We start from the raw sequence: 18,325 nt of genomic DNA, 5'->3' as shown, positions 1-18,325 counted from the left end.
TTCAATACATACGGTAATACAGTATACAAGAAAATTATTAAGTATGCGATTTCAACTAGGTGGCCACAAGCAACCTCCAAAATATACAGACAGTATCAATATAACACATAAAAGAGTTTGTGCTTCATGATTATGCGTAATGGGTACAATCTTTCGAGTACTTAACCAGGAACATCCCAGCCCAACTACCGTACGACATTCAAACACGGCAGTTCATTAAGCACTACATCAAATATCAGTACAGAAAAACAATCTCATTAATACCTGTTGCAGTGCCATTCTTCCAGCTGACTATTATCTTGCTTACACTACACAGATAAACTGATGCTGCAAAGAATATCCCCCAGACGCAACGCGTAACCTCCCCCTTCGGAGGCCACGACTCACCTGTGGCTGCACTGCTTCATTGTGCTGCCCCGGCGAGCTCACTGATTCAGTCTGTATTTGATTAAAATTCCATATAATCTCAGAATATGTTGAGCAAATACACTACAAAAATAGCTAACTTAAATGGCAATCAAGTTTACATACTTCCTTGCGTTTTAAAATGAATATTTTTCAGCGTCTGCTGTACGATCACCTTTACAAACGACACTGGCGACAATCTCCCCGCCTGAGACGCACATTTCAAATTAACCTGTTTCTTTCAACCTCCCAAATATTTGCCTCAGCATTTCCGCAGTTCCTTCAACCCTTTCAATACGAAAACGCCTTTTTCAGTTCATTATCTAGAACAATCCTCTACTTGGGAACACTTTCTGAAGGATAGAAACAATACCTCACTTTAAATTCAATGTCTATACATTAACATCATTCCTGAGCTGTCTTAAGTCTTTTGCTATTTCCAGCAGATTTTATAGAACAGAAGCAATCTGCATTACTCTTGCAATAGCTATTTTGTCTTTTTCACCTTATTCTCTCCTTTTCCTGACAATGTCGTAGATCTGAATGGATCAGCTTCTCCAGCATCGTCAATAAAACATCCTCTTGGAGCTCTTGACGCTTCTGAGGATGTCGATGAGTAGGGATCTGGACAGTGGGCATGAAGGGTACAGGGAGTGGCAGGGCGAGGGGTCCAGCCCGGTGCACAGTTGTCCCATATGAGCTGCAAGTTGATAGGTATATACTGGTGAACCGGGACCCTCCAGTACTACATGATTCCTGTAACAAAGCGAAACGTATGTTACTAATTACATAGACAATACTATACTCCTTTCACCCCAACTTGGCCCAGATTTCCGTCCTATTGCGGCTTATTCCACGTAGCTTTGTGGTAGGAAGACAACATGCACTTTGTTCTTCATACTGAATTCCTTCGTGACTGGCACCGTATTTTAGTGTATATTTTCTGTAACAACTCTGTTTTCAAGGCAGAGATGGCAATTCTAAGCTGGGGTAAATTTAAAAGAGTATAGATCTTCACTGCTACATCCAATACCATTTGCCTTGCCAAACCATATCTGATAAAAGTCAATATACGAAAAGATACTGTAAGGAAGGTCAGAGCTTTTACTTTACATCCTCTTGACAAATTTTAAGAATATTGAGGCAGCTTATCCACCAATGCTTACTCTAACCATCTACTCTTTCCGGACTATCCTTACTCTACGTTACCCAACTAATTCTTATTCTGAAGCATCTTAATATTACTCTGCAGTCCCTCTGTTCTTACTTAGTTGCCTTTTTATCTACTCATGTCCTAGTCTAGGCATCCATTTATCCTCAGTAGCCTATCTGACACTACTCTACCCTATCCCTTTTATTCTCACTGTAACTTATCTATGTAGCTATCCAACCGTAGGCTAGCTTTACTGACTATCCCAATCTACTTCTTATCCACCATTCCAACTCATACATCCACACTACGACTTTTATTTAAACAGTTTAGTTAGAAACGAGACTGAACAGTAAGAATGGGACAAAACATTTTTTTTTTTTTTTTTTTTTTAAGTACTTACTTGTCTCTATGGCACCTTACATTCCATATCTCCTCCACCCCCTCACCCACCCACCTGAATAAATCCAACACATCCTTCTCAAAGTCCGTGAGTGAGGCGCCTGGGGCCTGTGCGTGCAGCTCACAGATGAACCGCGGCAGGCAGGCATGTAGGTTCAGATTGAAAGACAGTGACCGCTCCAACAGCCCTGCCGGTAGGAATAAATTACAAGAGAAAGAAAATAATATATACCATCCCAGCCAGAGAAAGATTGGGTAGCTTAAGTATTATAAATCCTGAAGAAAAGAAGGGGGGGGGGGAACTAACAAGTTACCAGTTGCCCAGCAGCCCTGCCGGACGTACGACTATGGCGTACAGTACTGAAAATATCATCCTAACACAATAAAAGAGGGGGAGCAGGATCCCCAAATATCAGGCTAACATCTTCCCACGTAAGGATGGGTAACGTGAGGTTCTGAATAACAGGGGAAGAGCAGAGCACCAATTAAATTGGTAACACATCTTACATGTACCCAAAATTAGTAACACACCCTTCTGTATCCAGGATCAAAGCCATGAAAATATCGCAGACTAGACAGTATGCATAAAAATGGATAGCAGTATGCGATAAGCATATTGCAAATGAATGTTGATGTAAATTTGGAGTTCAAAATTGACCGCATCCAACTTACAGCAAAACAGCCCTGCCTGACGTATGATTACCGTACCAGTAGTCACAAACAACCTGGCAGATTATTCATTCAGACTAACAGATAAAGTTATACCAACAAATAGTTCTGTACAACGAAAATAGCTGGAGAGGCGACTGAGGTTTGGCACAAAAACGGCTTAACAATACAACACTCTGAAAAATTAAGGAATGAGATGAAACAGACTGCAAATAACACAAATCTGGAAAACTACAGGTATTATATATCAAGCAGAAATCTCGAAATATACTTGAAAGAAGCTAAATAGGCTACACAAAATAATCTCAAATGTTGCAAAGCTGTACAATTTGGACAAGCTTACAATTCACAGATTACGAAGCTAAAACTATAATTCACTGATTTGTCGATTCCCATATTAACACCGCTACATACACGAATATTTATACTAATCTATTTATCCAAGTACTTACACCAAGTTACTTACACTAACAGTATGATATTGTACCTACACCAACATTTACAATATTCATTCACCAACATTTATATTTTCACCAACTTAAAATATTTTGCTTACGTGTCTTTGCCTTGAGGGTGTTGAAGTAAGTCTCACCATCAATAAACTCATCAAAATCATCATCATCGTCTGTTCTTCCTCCAGGGTCGGCCTTCCTCCCCTTGCCTCCCTCTCCTCTTCCTCCTTCCGAGTGCAACATTCCTTTCCTCTTTCCAGCATTCTAAAAATAAGAACGGAAACAGTAAATAATAATAATAATTAAAAAAAAAAAGGTACACATGACATACATACCGCAACATAAATACAAAATGGCAAAGGAAAACGTTAAAATATAAAAACGAAGGACGACTATGGACAAAAGAACAATATATATATGCCACGAAAATACATAATTAGAGATTACAAAAAAAAGAAAAGCAATACTGTACATTACTTATAAATATAAAATGTAACAAAAGGGACAAAATTAACAAAAATTATGCACACAATGAATGACAAAGGTATAGGAAGAGATTAGACAATATATATAAATAAAAAAACTACAGAGGAAAGAAAATGACAAAGTATATACCTGTACCAATCACAAAGAATGATACGCGACATTAATACAAATAAAACAATGACAAACAAGGTAAATAGATCACAGAATGCTTAAAGAAAACAAAATACAAAGAAAATACCCGGTACACAAAATACAAAGAGAAAGTAAGACAGGAAGTGCATTACAGAAAATATCTAGACCAAAAATATCAAAAGCAAAAGAATATAAAAATGAACAAAAAATTTTCGAGTCAAAGTCAGGTTATTTGTGGTGAAGGAAGAATGCAGTGAATGGAAAGCTGTCTGAATAAAATATGGCAAGGTATATTGAGCCGTAATGTTCTAGTCTGTAAGAGAGGAAATGCTCTAATACACGTAATCCTGTCACAAAGGCATATCATCAGGACGTAAGTTGTGTTCTGGCATAGGCTAGTCTAATATTTCTCTCTCTCTCTCTCTCTCTTGTTCTCAGCCTCACCACTCGCCTCACCTCACGAGGACGTATCACGAGAGAGAGAGAGAGAGAGAGAGGTTGGGAGGGTGAAGATGTTCATATGGAAGAGGGAAAGGAAAAGGACGGGCAAGGGGGATAGGAAGGGGAAGGGGGAAATGGGAATGATGAAAAGAAGGTTTTGAGAGAGAAAGAGAGAGAGTGTGTGTGTGTGTGTGTGTGTGTGTGTGTGTGTGTGTGTGTGTGTGTTGACATACTGCTTATAACAGTGGGGCTGAAGAGAACAGTGATCCAACATAATACTAATGCTGGTCATGATGGGTCACAGTCACGCTCTCTCTCTCTCTCTCTCTCTTACAAGCGTTTTCGTGTATTTCCTTCTTTAGGGGAGAATAAAGGGAGGTAGAGAACACCTGTCAAATTAATTCAGAAAGAGGAGGGCCGCAAAAATTCCTAAGAGACTCACTCAGTCATTGGCCACACCCAACCAGTGTGTTAAACTACCATATTTATTTCTATGGTGATCATTAATATATCCAGAATTATATTTATAAGAAAAATAAATAAATAAATAAGTTGTACATCCCCTGAAAATAAAGTCTATATTAAAAAACATCATATAGGGTGAGAAGTAAGCACACTGGGAGAGGTCAAGATATTAACATTTAAAGGATTAAAGAGGTGCGGAGGGAGTTAATACCAAGAATAGGCCTACTGGCTGACCCCCCCCTTCTCTCTCTCTCTCTCTCCCCACAAGAATAGCATGCAAAGTCTGTATTACTTCTCTATTTAAACTTGACCACAACCTACTGTACATAACAAAAATTCATCCACACAATCATTCTCATAGCCACACACACACACACACACACACATATACACACAGCATCTCTCACCCATGCATGATACTGATGTGTTAGCACTTTTTTATGCAATCTTCTTGCAATCTTCGTACTCAATTTTTTGCAACGTATACCGGTAAACTTTCACATCTGCCACATTTCTTCCTTCACAATCTCTACCCTATGTTTTACTCTCTCTCTCTCTCTCTCTCTCTCTCTCTCTCTCTTAGCTCATAGATGGTGCGTGTAGTGCTTGTATGTGTGATGCTTGTGATGCTACCATATTATCCTGTACGTCTCTACACACACACACACACACACACACACACACACACACACACACACACCTTAGCTCCCTGTGACGGCGGGTGTAGTGACGGTGTGTGTGACGCTACCATATTATCCAGGTAAAACTCCAGCCATGAGGACACCAGCAGCAGCACACACATCACCACCAGCACCACCACGCGACGGTGACGCTCGGGACGCATCCTGTAAGAAAAACACATTATAAGTCTTCTTTATATGTATTTACGGTGTATAGGTAGATATAGATAGATACAGATACTGCAGATAGACATATGGATATAGGTAGGTAATGTGACACACCAAACGCAAATAAACAGATTTCATATCAGATCAGTGTTGACTTAGGCTATTGTCTGACCATTACTCTGGCCACCCATCCCACCTCCACCATCAATTCCATCGTCTTTAGTCCTCCTCTCTGTCCGTCTCTCTCAAATGTCCGTGTACGATCAGGCACCGATGAATGTGATGTGAATTTCGCCTACCAGAGACGCATGGCCGTTTAATAAGCGATTCTTTGAAAATAGATATGGCTGGCAGGAATATAACAACAACATATAAAGACAAGCAACCTAAATTATTACAAGAACTGATTAGTCAAAGGAAAAAAAAAATGGGAGGATTTATTAATATGGTGGAACTGCTGAATATATAAAATGGAGATCTTTTTCCATTTTTCGGAGTCCATATCGGTATCTTTTTTCTTTTCTATTTTTTTGTCCTTTCATACAAAACTTCCCTGTCAGAGATGTTTTACTGTATGGAGTTCCTTCTCACTCCTTCCTGCCAATTTCGGATCTGACGGGAGGGAAGACTTATTGCTATTCTTGTCTTGTTCACGTAATGGGGTCACATTCTTTAATTAGAGATGCCTTACAACAACAACAACTACTACTACTACTACTGCCACTATTTCTACTACTACTACTATCATTATATCTTCTGCAGTTATCCTCTTTTCTCACGTTCTTATGATTGTAAATTTAGGGTCAGATCTTGGTATATCTGAGACATGTAGTTTATACCACAAAGGCAAGTGATTATAGAGGTAGTTTCACCAGACAAGAAGTTCTCCAATATGTTCTCGTTTGACCATGGCTAAGGACAAACCTGGTACTGTACGTGTCTTTTTTTCCCTTGTCCTTTTCACTTGTCCCTTTTTCTCTATAAACAGCAAATTATACCGTAAAATAAAGTACAAAACGATAACTGAAATATTTACCTTACAGAGTGGGAATAGAATCACAGAGAAAAATTGAACTCCACGATACACCCTCGACCCTCCACGTGCACAGGACAAATGAGGACAGGGAGAGAGATCAGCGAGAGAGACTGAAGAGATGCAGCCAGGGAGGAGGTGAGGTGAGGTGTGGAGACAGAGGAAAGGCGGGGTGAAGAGGGAAGGGCTGGTAAGGTGGGGGTGAAGAGGGAAGGGCTGGTAAGGTGGGGGTGAAGAGGGAAGGGAGGGAAGGGCTGGTGAAGGGAAAGATAAAGAGGAGGGGAAGGGAGGGGGGGAAGGAAGAGATGAGGTCTTCGAATTCTAGAGACCAGCAGAAATAGAACTATAAAGGAACATACTGTAGGCCACATGGATTGCTTAAAGGCATGGTCTAATATTATATCCAATCCTCTCTCTCTCTCTCTCTGCTGAATGCTGATGGAGGGGTGAAAGTAAGTGTTCAGAAGGCACGATGACTAAAAGAAACGATGAGAATACGATAGTGAAAAGCATGAGCGAGTATAAGGAGAGGAGGGAGGCGTGGAGGGTTACAAAGATGGATGGGTATGGTAGGTAAATATGTAAATAAGGGAGGTAAATAAATAGGTAAACATGTGAGGTAGTCAATGTGTAAATAAGCTACAGAGGCTGAGGAAGAAAACGACCTGACGAAGGAGGGAATGGATGAAATGTGTATCAGTAAAGCAGCTGCGCCACCTTGTCACATCAGTGCCACCACGTGAAGGTGTCCCTCTCCAAATGGCAATAGGAAGCACTTTTAATGTGAATAGTTCGGGCCTTATGATGGAAGCGTGAATTTCGAAGGTGGTGTTGGAAGGGAGGATATAGGGAAAGGAGTTATACCAAGGCCACCGTGGCCTTGGTTCTACTGTATTTTTAGAGGGGACGATGATGATGATTATGATAATTATGGCGGTGGTGGTGGTGGCTGTGACGGTGGTTGTGGTGGTGGGTGATACGTAGAGGTGGAGGAGGAAATAGGGCAGGAGGGATGAAGAGAATGAAGAAAGAGGAGATAAAGAAGGAGGGATGGAGAGAACGAAGGAAGAGGAGGTAAGGAAGGAGGGAGGAAGAGGAGGAGGGAGGGGCAAGCAGTGACCTATGACCGTAATACATTTATAAAATCTCCTAAGCTTTAGTTGCATATAAGAATGTTTGTGTATGTTAGCCTTCACTCAGAGCCATCAAACACTTGCAATCTGGTGTATGGAATTCATTTTTGTTTTTCCCACCTCTGTCCATCTTGTGCAAAAAAGTGAAAATAGTTGGCCAATTCAAAAATACTTTATAACTCCTGACCCTAAACTCTCTGGGGACCTTTATTCCCAGGTGTATCCAGGTGTGTCGACCCTCTCTCTCTCTCTCACACACACACACACACACACACACACACACACACACACACACACATACAGAGAGAGAGAGAGAGAGAGAGAGAGAGAGAGAAAGCCCACCTCTGGAAAAAACCCGTGATGAATACATTACCTATACGGAAGAAAGCCCACGAGAGAGAGAGAGAGAGAGAGAGAGAGCCTTCTTCTTTGCTATCCTTATCTCATTCTAGTAGTTCAAACGGCCTACTGCAGTTATCCTCTCTTCTTATGTTCTCTGGAAAAAAACCCGTGATGAATACATTACCTATACGGAAGAAAGCCCACGAGAGAGAGAGAGAGAGCCCACCTCTGGAAAAAACCCATGGTGAATACATTACCTATACGGAAGAAAGCCCACGAGAGAGAGAGAGACAGAGAGAGAGAGAGAGAGAGAGAGAGAGAGAGAGAGAGGCTCTATCCACAAAAACCATGAAAATTCCCCCAAGAATGTATGTATTGGTCAGTAGGTCATCAAACGGAGGTATTAACGGTTTGCTCAAGGTCACACACACACACACACACACCCTACCTGCGCAATATTAGTGCAGCCTTGAAGGATGAGTGAATGTTTTCCACTTCACTAGGCATTCTGTTGAAGTTTGTTTTCATCAACCTCTATCTTCAACCAGCTGATCATACCCATCATTTTTTTTTTAAGCACAATAAAGATGATGACGATGATGATGATGATGCATACACGCAATTCATTAACTTATAAATTACCTATCAATAATACAAAACAGCATGGAAAAATTTAATGATGTATAATGAAGTCATAAACATCCGTCAAAGCCAGACAAATGCAATCAAAACATGATGCAATTTTTTCTTACGCATCAGTTTTAAAAGTCATTAACCGTTGCTTTTCATTATAACCATTGTGCAAGTAGCCTTTGTATAACTAACACGTATAATGTTTTTGATGTATGTCCCAGGTCCTAATGGAATTAGCTTTTTGTATGAACCAAAATTAAATGAAGATTTTAACAGCTGGGAGACCTGCCCGTAGTCTGTTTCTAAATAAATCATCGTCTGCTTTAAGTCCATATTTGTGCACATAATCAAATTTTGCACATCCGTTTCACATCCTCAGAAGCGCCATATGTGGGATCCAAGACGTGATTTCACTTTGTTGTCACTTTTGTTGCAAGGTATGCTTTTGGAACTTGCGTGCAACAATAATTTCGAATCTGTCTACCATTCCCTGACCATTAATCACTTCATGATACCTGCACCCGTCGGTAATGCAAAAACAAGAGCTTTCCAAGTATTTATAAACCTATTCCCTCACCTGTTATCAGATGAAAGTTGAATGCGTCTCAAAAATGGTTGTCCTCATGAGATTTTTTGACTGGATGCCAACTCGTTTTTTTTCCTCACCCCCTTTCTTAAACGGTGAACCACTACACATTAAGCTGGTCTTCTTTTCAACAGGTTTCTGGTTATAATGGACATGAGCATGTTGAATACGAGCGTTTATCCTCCACTCCCGCCACTGACCCAATATCCACTGCTTTTACTCTCGTCTCGGCCCTCAAGCCTTCCAGCACGTGGATGAAGTTGCCATATCTCGCCAGTAAAACGAACACATTTTTCAAGCCTTCCTATTTTTTTTAAGGTTCTCTCTCAACCAACTATCAACCAAGAGGTATGATTGGTTTATATGGTCACTCCAAAACTAAAGCCAAGGGCTTGGATTATCCTAGGTAAGGCAAATGAGATGGTATAGTTGGCATCCCGCGAGTGAAAGTGACATGAGGAGCAGTGCCATCAGCGGCACCTCAAGATATTTTCATTGGTATTAATATTGATACAGAACAAACTGGTGATAGCAATAACCATAGCTATCATGTAATATGCTGGCAGTTTTATCCTGAAATATAAAAACATAAGGATTAATAAGGATAAATAAATCGTATACAAAAATGCAAGAAAACTATAATTATCGCTAGCACTTACCCAACTACTACTATTTCTGCTGCTGATACTGAAACTCAAAACAAATCTCATACATGATTGAATAATACGACACGTATTCTTACAAAAAACAACTTTCCTTGGGGAGAGGAAAATCAAGCAGACCGCGGCGTGACGTCACCATACTCGTCTGGAGGTAGAGGAGCCACAGTTTCCAGCTACTCTTCATGTTCTCAATTATTTTACAATATTCCCCTCCTGTATTCCCCAATCTCGTTACATATTACATAAATTACATCAGTATATTATAGAGTGGGATAATATGAGTCCTGCTATGATGAAGAGGTATGTGATGCTAGATGGAAATAAAGGTAGTTGTGCTGGCGGTGGTGATGGTGGTGGCGATGATGGAGTCTGTGTTGGTGGAGGGAGGCGGCGAGTGTCACCGTTCGGCTTGGCTCTAAAATGGCTTCCTCGGACTTTGTAACGGAGGTTGAAGTGCAGCCGGAGATACAGGAGGTGGAGATTGAGGCCATCCCGGTGGACATGCCCGTAGAGACGATAGAGAGTTATGATGGCGAGCCTATTATCTCCCTCCAACAGTTGCCCGAGCCTGGGAGGGAGGAGATCATTTTCCAAACCCAGGAGGAAGTGGTGGGAGAACAGGAGATACCTTATGAAATTCCCGTGCCTGTAGATACGGATGTGTGTGTGGAATCCTCCCCGGGACCTTCTAAAAAGCAGAAAAAGGGCCAGAAGCGGCGGAGGGAGCTAGACGAGTTTAATGCCATTAGCGTAGGCCAGAAATGGGAACAGAAACAAGTGCAAATAAAAACGCTAGAAGGCGAGTTTTCCGTCACCATGTGGTCGTCAGGCGTAGACGAAGGTAAGGGCAGTAATATACAATTTTGGGTTCATTTATGTTGGTTATTCCGGTGCCATTCCAACTCCGTGTATCTCGAAATCTTGCACAATAAAAGGGATACGTAGTTGTCTCCTTTGTTCCTTGCCATAAGATCGATAAGCTGGCCCTGCTGGCCTCTGGTGCTTCCGGAATCATGCCTGTTATTTCTTTTCGCTTTGTTATGATTTGGGTTTCAATGTTTGTTTTTGTTTTGTGTCCGCCATGAAGGACTGGGGGCAGCCATGTTAAATATGGCACCGAAATATGGCGGAAAAGCAACAATGGCGGCCGGTCGCCATTTTCATGCAGACGCTTGGGGGTGCTCATGCTATTTTAGAATGTCCGCGGGTTACTTAGGCCTATATGATCATTGCTTCCTTGTTTCCATAGCCCTACCATGGTATCTACAATGTGTGCCGGTGATATGGTAAAATTTGAGGTTTACTAATCTGCCAAGACTCCCTAAAAATTGAGATAGGGAACAAGTTGCCTGGGGACCCACGGTACTGCCAGGCTCACAGTAGTTGTGAAGTCATTAATTACTCATGCCAGCGTCGCACTAACACACACGAGTAAAGCTGTGTTGAATAAGGAAGCTAAATTTGATTTTCTAATGTAATTCAGCGATTTTTTTAAAACATGGGAACTGTATTTGAGGGTTGTATTTCCAGTGGAGTTTGGCGACCTTGGGATGCTACGGTGCCAAATGCTCGCCAGGCACTATTTTTAATCAGCATTGTCACAGTCACATGTTTTGTTTTGAGAAAGTTAATATCAGTTATGCAAACCTTTCTTTGGAAGGTTAAGGAAACTGCAGGAACATTACCGTGTTCACATCAGCACCGGAAGTTTGGGATGACAGGCTGATAATACGGATGTCGCTCAAATGTATTCATGATTAAAATGTAAATTTGAATTATTGGTATTCTTACAGATGAGCAATACTATTACACTGTCTCTCAGACATAATTGGAGATAGTTGTTTTTTAATGATAATTGTCTGTTGTGATGTCACTAATATATTCAGGCTATAAATTACAGTATAGCATTGGCAAAGGTCTTCCATTATTGATTTCATCAATAGGAAGTGTGTTAGCAGTTACTTTAGCAGTAGACTTTGCTAATAATACAGTATGTGCATTTTGTTATAGATACCTCCACTCCCCTGCCCAGAAATTGCACAACCATTACTTCACAATTTTTTTTTTTTTAATTAAATAATGATTTGTTTAAGTTTTGATAGCTTATGCCCTCTATTTCATATTCTAATCCACTGTCCATACCCATCTCTCCACACACAATTATCCTTCCATCCTCCCCACATGCAGCTTTTTCCACTATCCCTGATATTTCTCTACAGATGACCTGAGCAACCCTGAGCCGGACCCTGACTACACAGAGTACATGGCTGGCTCCAACAAGAAACTCGCGGGCATCCCTGGTGTCGACCTCTCTGACCCCAAGCAGCTTGCCGAGTTTGCCAAAATTAAACCAAAGAAGTCTAACAGTGATGATATTGCCAGAACCATAGCCTGCCCACACAAGGTTGGTCAGATGTTTGTTCTAGTGTAACAAAAATACAAACCCTCTTTCAGCTTACTTGATGGCTGGTTGGAGAGTAGTGACAGTAGTGCATATAATTTAACCTGACAGATATCCTATACAGTACTCTGTTGGGCTCAGTTGATGGCCTGATGTATTCAGATTGGAGGGTGTATTTGACTTGTAACCAAGGAGAGATTCTCACCTCAAAAGTAAGCTCATTGAATGTCATGCAACCACAATTTGTTATTCAAGTTTTGTGTCCCATTTCCATCAGTCAAAACCAGACTAGTTGCTGTTGCTGTTGTCCTCATTTTGCGTGTCATTGATTTAACTTCAGTGTTTATGATCAGGTTTCTACAGATGTTTCCACAGGGAGTGTTAAAATTAATTTATTTACACAGTAGGAAAAGAATATACCAGAATATATAATGACTTAAGTTTTCACTTTTGTACTGTATTGCTCATAAATGTAAATTTTACCGCTATGCACTTTCTCTTATCAAACGCTATTTATTTTTAAAGATGGGCCTGCTTTCTCCTGCGGTATTTTACAGTTTCTCCCTGTGTTAAGGATACTTTTGACTGAATACACCTTTTTAGCAGCAGTATGAGTAGAATTATAGTGTTCCGGGTATTCTCATGGAGAGTATGGTACACTTGATAGTGTGTATTTCCAGCAGGTGTGATTTTTAATGCTGTTTTGCGATGTATTCCCCCCAATAATTGCTGTTATTCTCCCCAGGGGTGTAATAAAATGTTTCGTGACAACTCCGCCATGCGTAAACACCTACACACACATGGTCCACGCGTACATGTGTGTGCAGAGTGTGGTAAGGCATTCGTAGAATCATCAAAGCTCAAGAGACATCAGCTGGTACACACAGGGGAGAAACCATTCCAGGTGAGAGAGGGGTTGTGTAGTAGTAGTATATTCTCTTCACTTAAACTTGGCCTAAAGTTTCCATCTCTCCATCTTGAATACTGATTTGTAATGAGATCAGTTCTATAATACAGTCACAAAGTGCAAAGGAAAGGGTACAGAGCAGTAGGTGACAATTTATGCAACCAGAGGCTGTATTCCTTGTGCCCTTCTATACCCGGTACATTTGCTTACCTACTTACAGACTTTCAAGGTACAAACCTTCTAAAGAAGTATTTATCAAGTTAGTTTTTAAGATCACACATCCTCTCCAACTCACACCACTCTCATCCTTATACCTCTTCACCCCATCTCCCCCCCCCCCATCCTTGGTCTTCCTCTCCTCACTCTGTCCTTGTCATCCCCTGCCTCACTTGCATACAATCTCCCTGTCAGTCTCTCATTAGCCATTTTTTCATGATGTGTGGTTCTTTCTATTTTGCAGTGCACATTTGAGGGGTGTGGTAAAAGATTCTCATTGGACTTCAACCTGAGGACCCATGTTCGGATACACACAGGTGACCGGCCTTATGTTTGTCCCTTTGACGGCTGCAACAAGAAATTCGCACAGAGCACCAACCTCAAGTCACACATACTCACTCACGCGAAAGCAAAGTAAGTTGTAGGATTAGATTTATTTGTAAGAAGCATTCCATTTGGGCTTTCATTTTAACGTACTGTATAGTGCTTTGTTGTATCATATTTATGTACGGTAGGTTGCCAAAGTGTTATGGATTTAATATAAGCAAACCCTTAGCTAATTGTTTAGTGGCTGCTGCAGTGTTTTACATTGGGAATTTTGATTTGTTAACTTAGTGCCAATAAAATACTTTTTCCAATAGCTGGCTTTTCTACCCAGAAGTGGTTCCTCCACCTGTTAATATTTTATCTCTTGGATAGCACTGTGCCTGTAAGACTTATTAATGTACAGTTAACATGTGCAATTTTGATCTGTCAGTCTGTCTTATGCATTCATGGAATCCTGACTTTGTGTGAGTAATGAGATAAATATTGAAACTGGAAATTGGATGTGCAGGTAAATGTGGATAACATGTACAACTTCAAAATTGCCAATGAATGTTCTTGATAAATTTGGTAGCTTGTAAAGAACCAGTATTTTCTATGACTGTAGTCTGGGAATACTTCCATCATATGTTTGATTATTTATTTACCGATGAATTTTGTGACTTTATTGTAAATACAGATATATTCAAAAGCTTCAATTAAGTTAATGTGTTTTAATTTAAAAATCCTTTGCTTGGTATTGTGTAGGTCTTTTATCTTCAGCATTCTCCTGCCATCACTTATCTCAGCATTTTGGTCATTGATTTGTGTATTTAATCCACATTACAGCTTTAATCAGTATTTTTTCCTTGCTAAAGCACAGTAAATATTACTGTATAGAATTATTAAGAAACTGGCTGTGATGCATATAAAGAATTCCTCATTTACTTATCAAGTTTGGTGAATGATGAATTGACGCTATCATTTGTACTGGCTTGACCACTGGAGTAATTAGGATGATGATGGTGTAGAAGTCACTTAAGAACTTATTTACATCTACTTGGACAAGTGGGAAACATCTGAGCAACATGAGTAGAATTTATAATGAGACATTGTGTTCTGCAACTGTCTATACCACTGCCCTATAACTGAAATGTGAATCAATATTTACCAGAATTACAGTATGGTCATTATAACAATATCCCATGGTGGCGTATTTACATAAATTGACCCACACTACTGTATAGGTGCATGACTACTTATCCTGTAACATACATTTTCAAAAATAATTCATAAATATTATGCATTTACTAAATCATAAACCTTGACCAAGGATTCATTGTTGATGCTGCTGGTTCCCCACTTCCTTCGCACTGTGATGTATGGGCAAAGTTATATACTGCATAGTATGGTACAATTACATCTGTTGAAACATGAACACTTCATACTCATACGGACTGTTTCATAAGCCGTATTAAGAGGAAGACAGCATCAACAATGGAAATGTGATGAACATGATTACTAAAATATTAAAATATGAAATTAAAAGAAAAATGCAGTAACAGCCAGTTCTTTGTAATGACATCATACTGTAAAGCACCTTCATTTGTGTGGGGCTCAAACTCACCTTGCCATGCAGTGGGGAGGTGGGTTTGAGCCCCACACAGATGAGGGTGCTTTACGTTATGATGTCATTACAATGTGTCATTAATAAATATACAGCCAAATGCCCCTTTAGGTATAAGTGTTTAAGATAGAAACACTGTAATATAGAGATGCATGGTGTCTTGGTGGAGCTTCTGAGCAAGTCCTTATCAGATTTATTCAACAGACCACTCTTCCATACTCAGATGAATGTTTTGAAGTAATAATTTGAATTTGTAACAAGTGTCACACATGGCAGTGAAAATGGAAACAATGCATACCCAGTATTATGGATGTAGGCTACTTGAATAACATACCTGTAATTAACTCACCTTGAGCACCTTTCACAACATGGACAGTTCTTCAGCATAACTTCCAACAAAAGACCTCTGAGAGCTTCAGATTGTAGCAGCCAGTTTCCTGTTGTCCACTGCAGTCACATCGAAATGAGTCCCAGGTTACAACAGTAACAATACAACCGTTCAACAAAACTTCATCAATATGACCAGTATTGATGTGGTCTCATTTACTCCTTTGCAATGACTTTGATTTACCATTCTACTTATCACAATTAGTGACCAGAGGGTTAGGGAACTAGATCAGAAAATTGCTGAAACTGCATCTGAATCCTGCCTCAGGCAAAAAAAAAAGGCTTATCGCTGGTAGCTAGGAATACTTCCTTTTAAATCAAGGAAATTATACCCTTAATGAGGAGAGGTCCAAGTTGGACTGAATTTATCTTATGCTCACAATAAACATGACTTCAGTTCATGTGGAAAGTTTATCCTATACACATGGCAAAATCAAAGACCCATTGCTTTTCAGGATGTATATATGTATGCATGTAGGTAAACAGGTTTGCGCAAGCCAGGTGCTGGAATACAAACATACTGTACATACAATTATCATCTCGATCTCTTTTTGCCATCCAAGGATGGGGAGGTAGGGTTGAGAGAGCAAGAAAAAACCTGATGGGGGGGGGGGAACAATCAACAGGAACTAAGTTAAATGAGTCACACTTTCAAGTCACTCACCATTCAAGCTCCCAGAAACCTTGCTTCACATCATGGGCAAAACCATCTACAATTATGTGCTTCACTTTATTGATCCCCACTTCATTTTCATACAGGAACAACATGCGAGCAGCGGCCAACAGCACCCCACAGTACGAAACAGAATACAACCCCACACAGCAGTACGTTCAGGTCGAGATGCCTTCACCCGATGACCAACAGTTCGTCATTTACACCAGCTAATGACACGGCAAGAGGGGTCAGGGTGGGATGAGAAAACTGCTGAAGCCTTTAGTCCCTTCATGCCTATGATTCATTATTGCATAAGTGAATGAAGAACGAGAAATCAACTGAGAGTGTGTGTGTTAGTGAGATGGAGGGGGATACTGAGGATGAGGTGGAGGGATGGGGTGAAGATGTACATGAATGAGAGTGGTGTGAGTTGGAGGGATACAAAAATGAGGGAGTAGTGTGAGTTGGAAGGAGGACAGTCATGGCAATGGACAAGGTGGTGGTGTGGTCACCTCCTTTGGGATGAAGGTGTCTGCATCAGCATAGATAGATAATAAACAAAATTGGGGGAATTGTGGGTATGTCATTGAATTGAAAAAGTTAACTAGTGTCCAGTACACTTTTATATTAACCTCTTTTTAGTTCTTGTTATCTTCATGCAAGATTTACTCAATTTAGGAGAATTTTTTTTACCCGAAGGGGAAATGTTTGGAATGTGGGGGTTACATACAACCATCATTAATCAGTTCAGTACAAAAAATCTTCCTTTGGCTGACATACTTGTCAGAGATTAGCAAGAAAAAAAATCTTTGGGCTGTAGTGATTGGTATATGTATGGTATATACCCCCCAAGATTAGCTTGTGTAATAGCTTATGAAGGGGAGGGGCAGCCAGACAAGGTTTGTATGCTTCCCCTTTTGTGGCTGATTTATGAAGCTGGCAGATAGAAGCTACATTAAGCACACCACCCAAATATGCAGCACTTGTTATGTGAAAAACCAAAGTACAGTTAAGTCCTTGTTATCTCTCTCTCTCTCTCTCTCTCTCTTTTTTTTTTTTTTTTTTTTTAAGTGCAGTCACAGAAAGTTGCTTTTAAGTTTACAGTAATCACAATATGTATACCTCACTTGGTATTTTTGCCCAATTTGCAAAGCCAATTACATGAAAGTGTACAGTATATATATATATATATATATATATATATATATATATATATTGAACATGGGCTTACTGTGTTGGTTAGTCACAAGTGGTGAGTTAGAACTGGAATATTGCCGTCAGGCCAGTGATGTAGCATATTCTTACTACCTTCAGGTTTTATTCAGGTGAGGAGAGACTTTTGACTGGAAGGATTAAGGACAGCTTTTCTCAGCTATACCCATTTTGCTATGACTTGGTCCAAAGTTGCCATCTCTCATTCTTGAATGCAGAGATGTAACAGTCAGTTTAGACTATGATACCAGTCACAAAAAAGTGCTATGGAATGGATGAAGAGCCTTAATATTGTTTTTTTCTGTCATTGAGCTACCAGAAATCAGCTACAAAAGGATGAAAACTTAGGCCAAGTTAAGGTATTGCTACATTATGCTTGGACTCTCCTAAGCTGAGTATCATCTGCTGGTGGTAGCGGGAATAAACTACAAGAATGCATCATGAATTAAAGGATTTTAGTGGTGGTGTTGGTATGGGCATTTTCTGGACTATTTCTTGTGTACAGAATGTTTTGTTTTGCATATTGGCTATAATTTATTTTGTAGTGTTCAAGTGTTATGATGTGAGAGGGTGGATTTAGTGGTGAATTCCTTTGTTAAGAACACATCTTTCCCTAACAGCTAGGTCCTATACTTACAGTAATTTCAGTGGTGGCATTATTACACTAAAGGGCTGGACTGTTAAAACTGAGTGCAGGAAGGTATGGACAAAGCCCCCAGTTTTTCATGGTAATCTCTAAAGCATGCCATGATGATAGAATATTCTGTATCGGCCTTTT

At 40.1% G+C, this 18,325-nt stretch overlaps 2 protein-coding genes across 2 annotated transcripts; one reads left to right on the top strand and one right to left on the bottom strand.

Annotated features, from left to right (window-relative positions):
- Window positions 1-804: 804 nt before the first annotated feature.
- On the bottom strand, window positions 805-9,226 carry geko (olfaction protein geko). Its single transcript, XM_080275943.1, has 5 exons — window positions 9,169-9,226; window positions 5,303-5,447; window positions 3,183-3,342; window positions 2,013-2,145; window positions 805-1,161 (listed from the first exon to the last, which is right to left on the bottom strand). Exons 2-5 carry the CDS (start codon window positions 5,444-5,446, stop codon window positions 972-974), a joined length of 627 nt encoding a protein of 208 aa, XP_080132069.1. The 5' UTR covers window position 5,447; window positions 9,169-9,226; the 3' UTR covers window positions 805-971.
- A 990-nt stretch (window positions 9,227-10,216) lies between these two features.
- LOC145404329 (uncharacterized) lies at window positions 10,217-17,336 on the top strand. The gene is made up of 5 exons (XM_080275848.1): window positions 10,217-10,680; window positions 12,059-12,243; window positions 12,986-13,144; window positions 13,608-13,777; window positions 16,440-17,336. The coding sequence occupies exons 1-5, from the start codon at window positions 10,260-10,262 to the stop codon at window positions 16,564-16,566; spliced, it is 1,062 nt and encodes a 353-aa protein (XP_080131974.1). The 5' UTR covers window positions 10,217-10,259; the 3' UTR covers window positions 16,567-17,336.
- Window positions 17,337-18,325: the final 989 nt, after the last annotated feature.

This window comes from Coenobita brevimanus, chromosome 63 (genome assembly GCF_032717465.1).
Source record: "Coenobita brevimanus isolate Jiangsu-jjx chromosome 63, ASM3271746v2, whole genome shotgun sequence".
NCBI classification, from domain to species: Eukaryota; Metazoa; Arthropoda; class Malacostraca; order Decapoda; family Coenobitidae; genus Coenobita; species Coenobita brevimanus.
This window is presented reverse-complemented; position numbering and strand designations above follow the sequence as displayed.

Excerpts from the sequence above, each read along its gene's own strand:
- geko (XM_080275943.1), bottom strand. The coding sequence starts at position 5,446 with ATGCGTCCCGAGCGTCACCGTCGCGTGGTGGTGCTGGTGGTGATGTGT. Across the intron at positions 2,146-3,182 it reads CACCCTCAAGGCAAAGACAC|GGCTGTTGGAGCGGTCACTG; the intron begins GTAAGCAAAATA and ends TCCTACCGGCAG. Across the intron at positions 1,162-2,012 it reads GATGTGTTGGATTTATTCAG|GAATCATGTAGTACTGGAGG; the intron begins GTGGGTGGGTGA and ends GCTTTGTTACAG.
- LOC145404329 (XM_080275848.1), top strand. The coding sequence starts at position 10,260 with ATGGCTTCCTCGGACTTTGTAACGGAGGTTGAAGTGCAGCCGGAGATA. Across the intron at positions 10,681-12,058 it reads GTCGTCAGGCGTAGACGAAG|ATGACCTGAGCAACCCTGAG; the intron begins GTAAGGGCAGTA and ends ATTTCTCTACAG. Across the intron at positions 13,145-13,607 it reads CAGGGGAGAAACCATTCCAG|TGCACATTTGAGGGGTGTGG; the intron begins GTGAGAGAGGGG and ends TCTATTTTGCAG.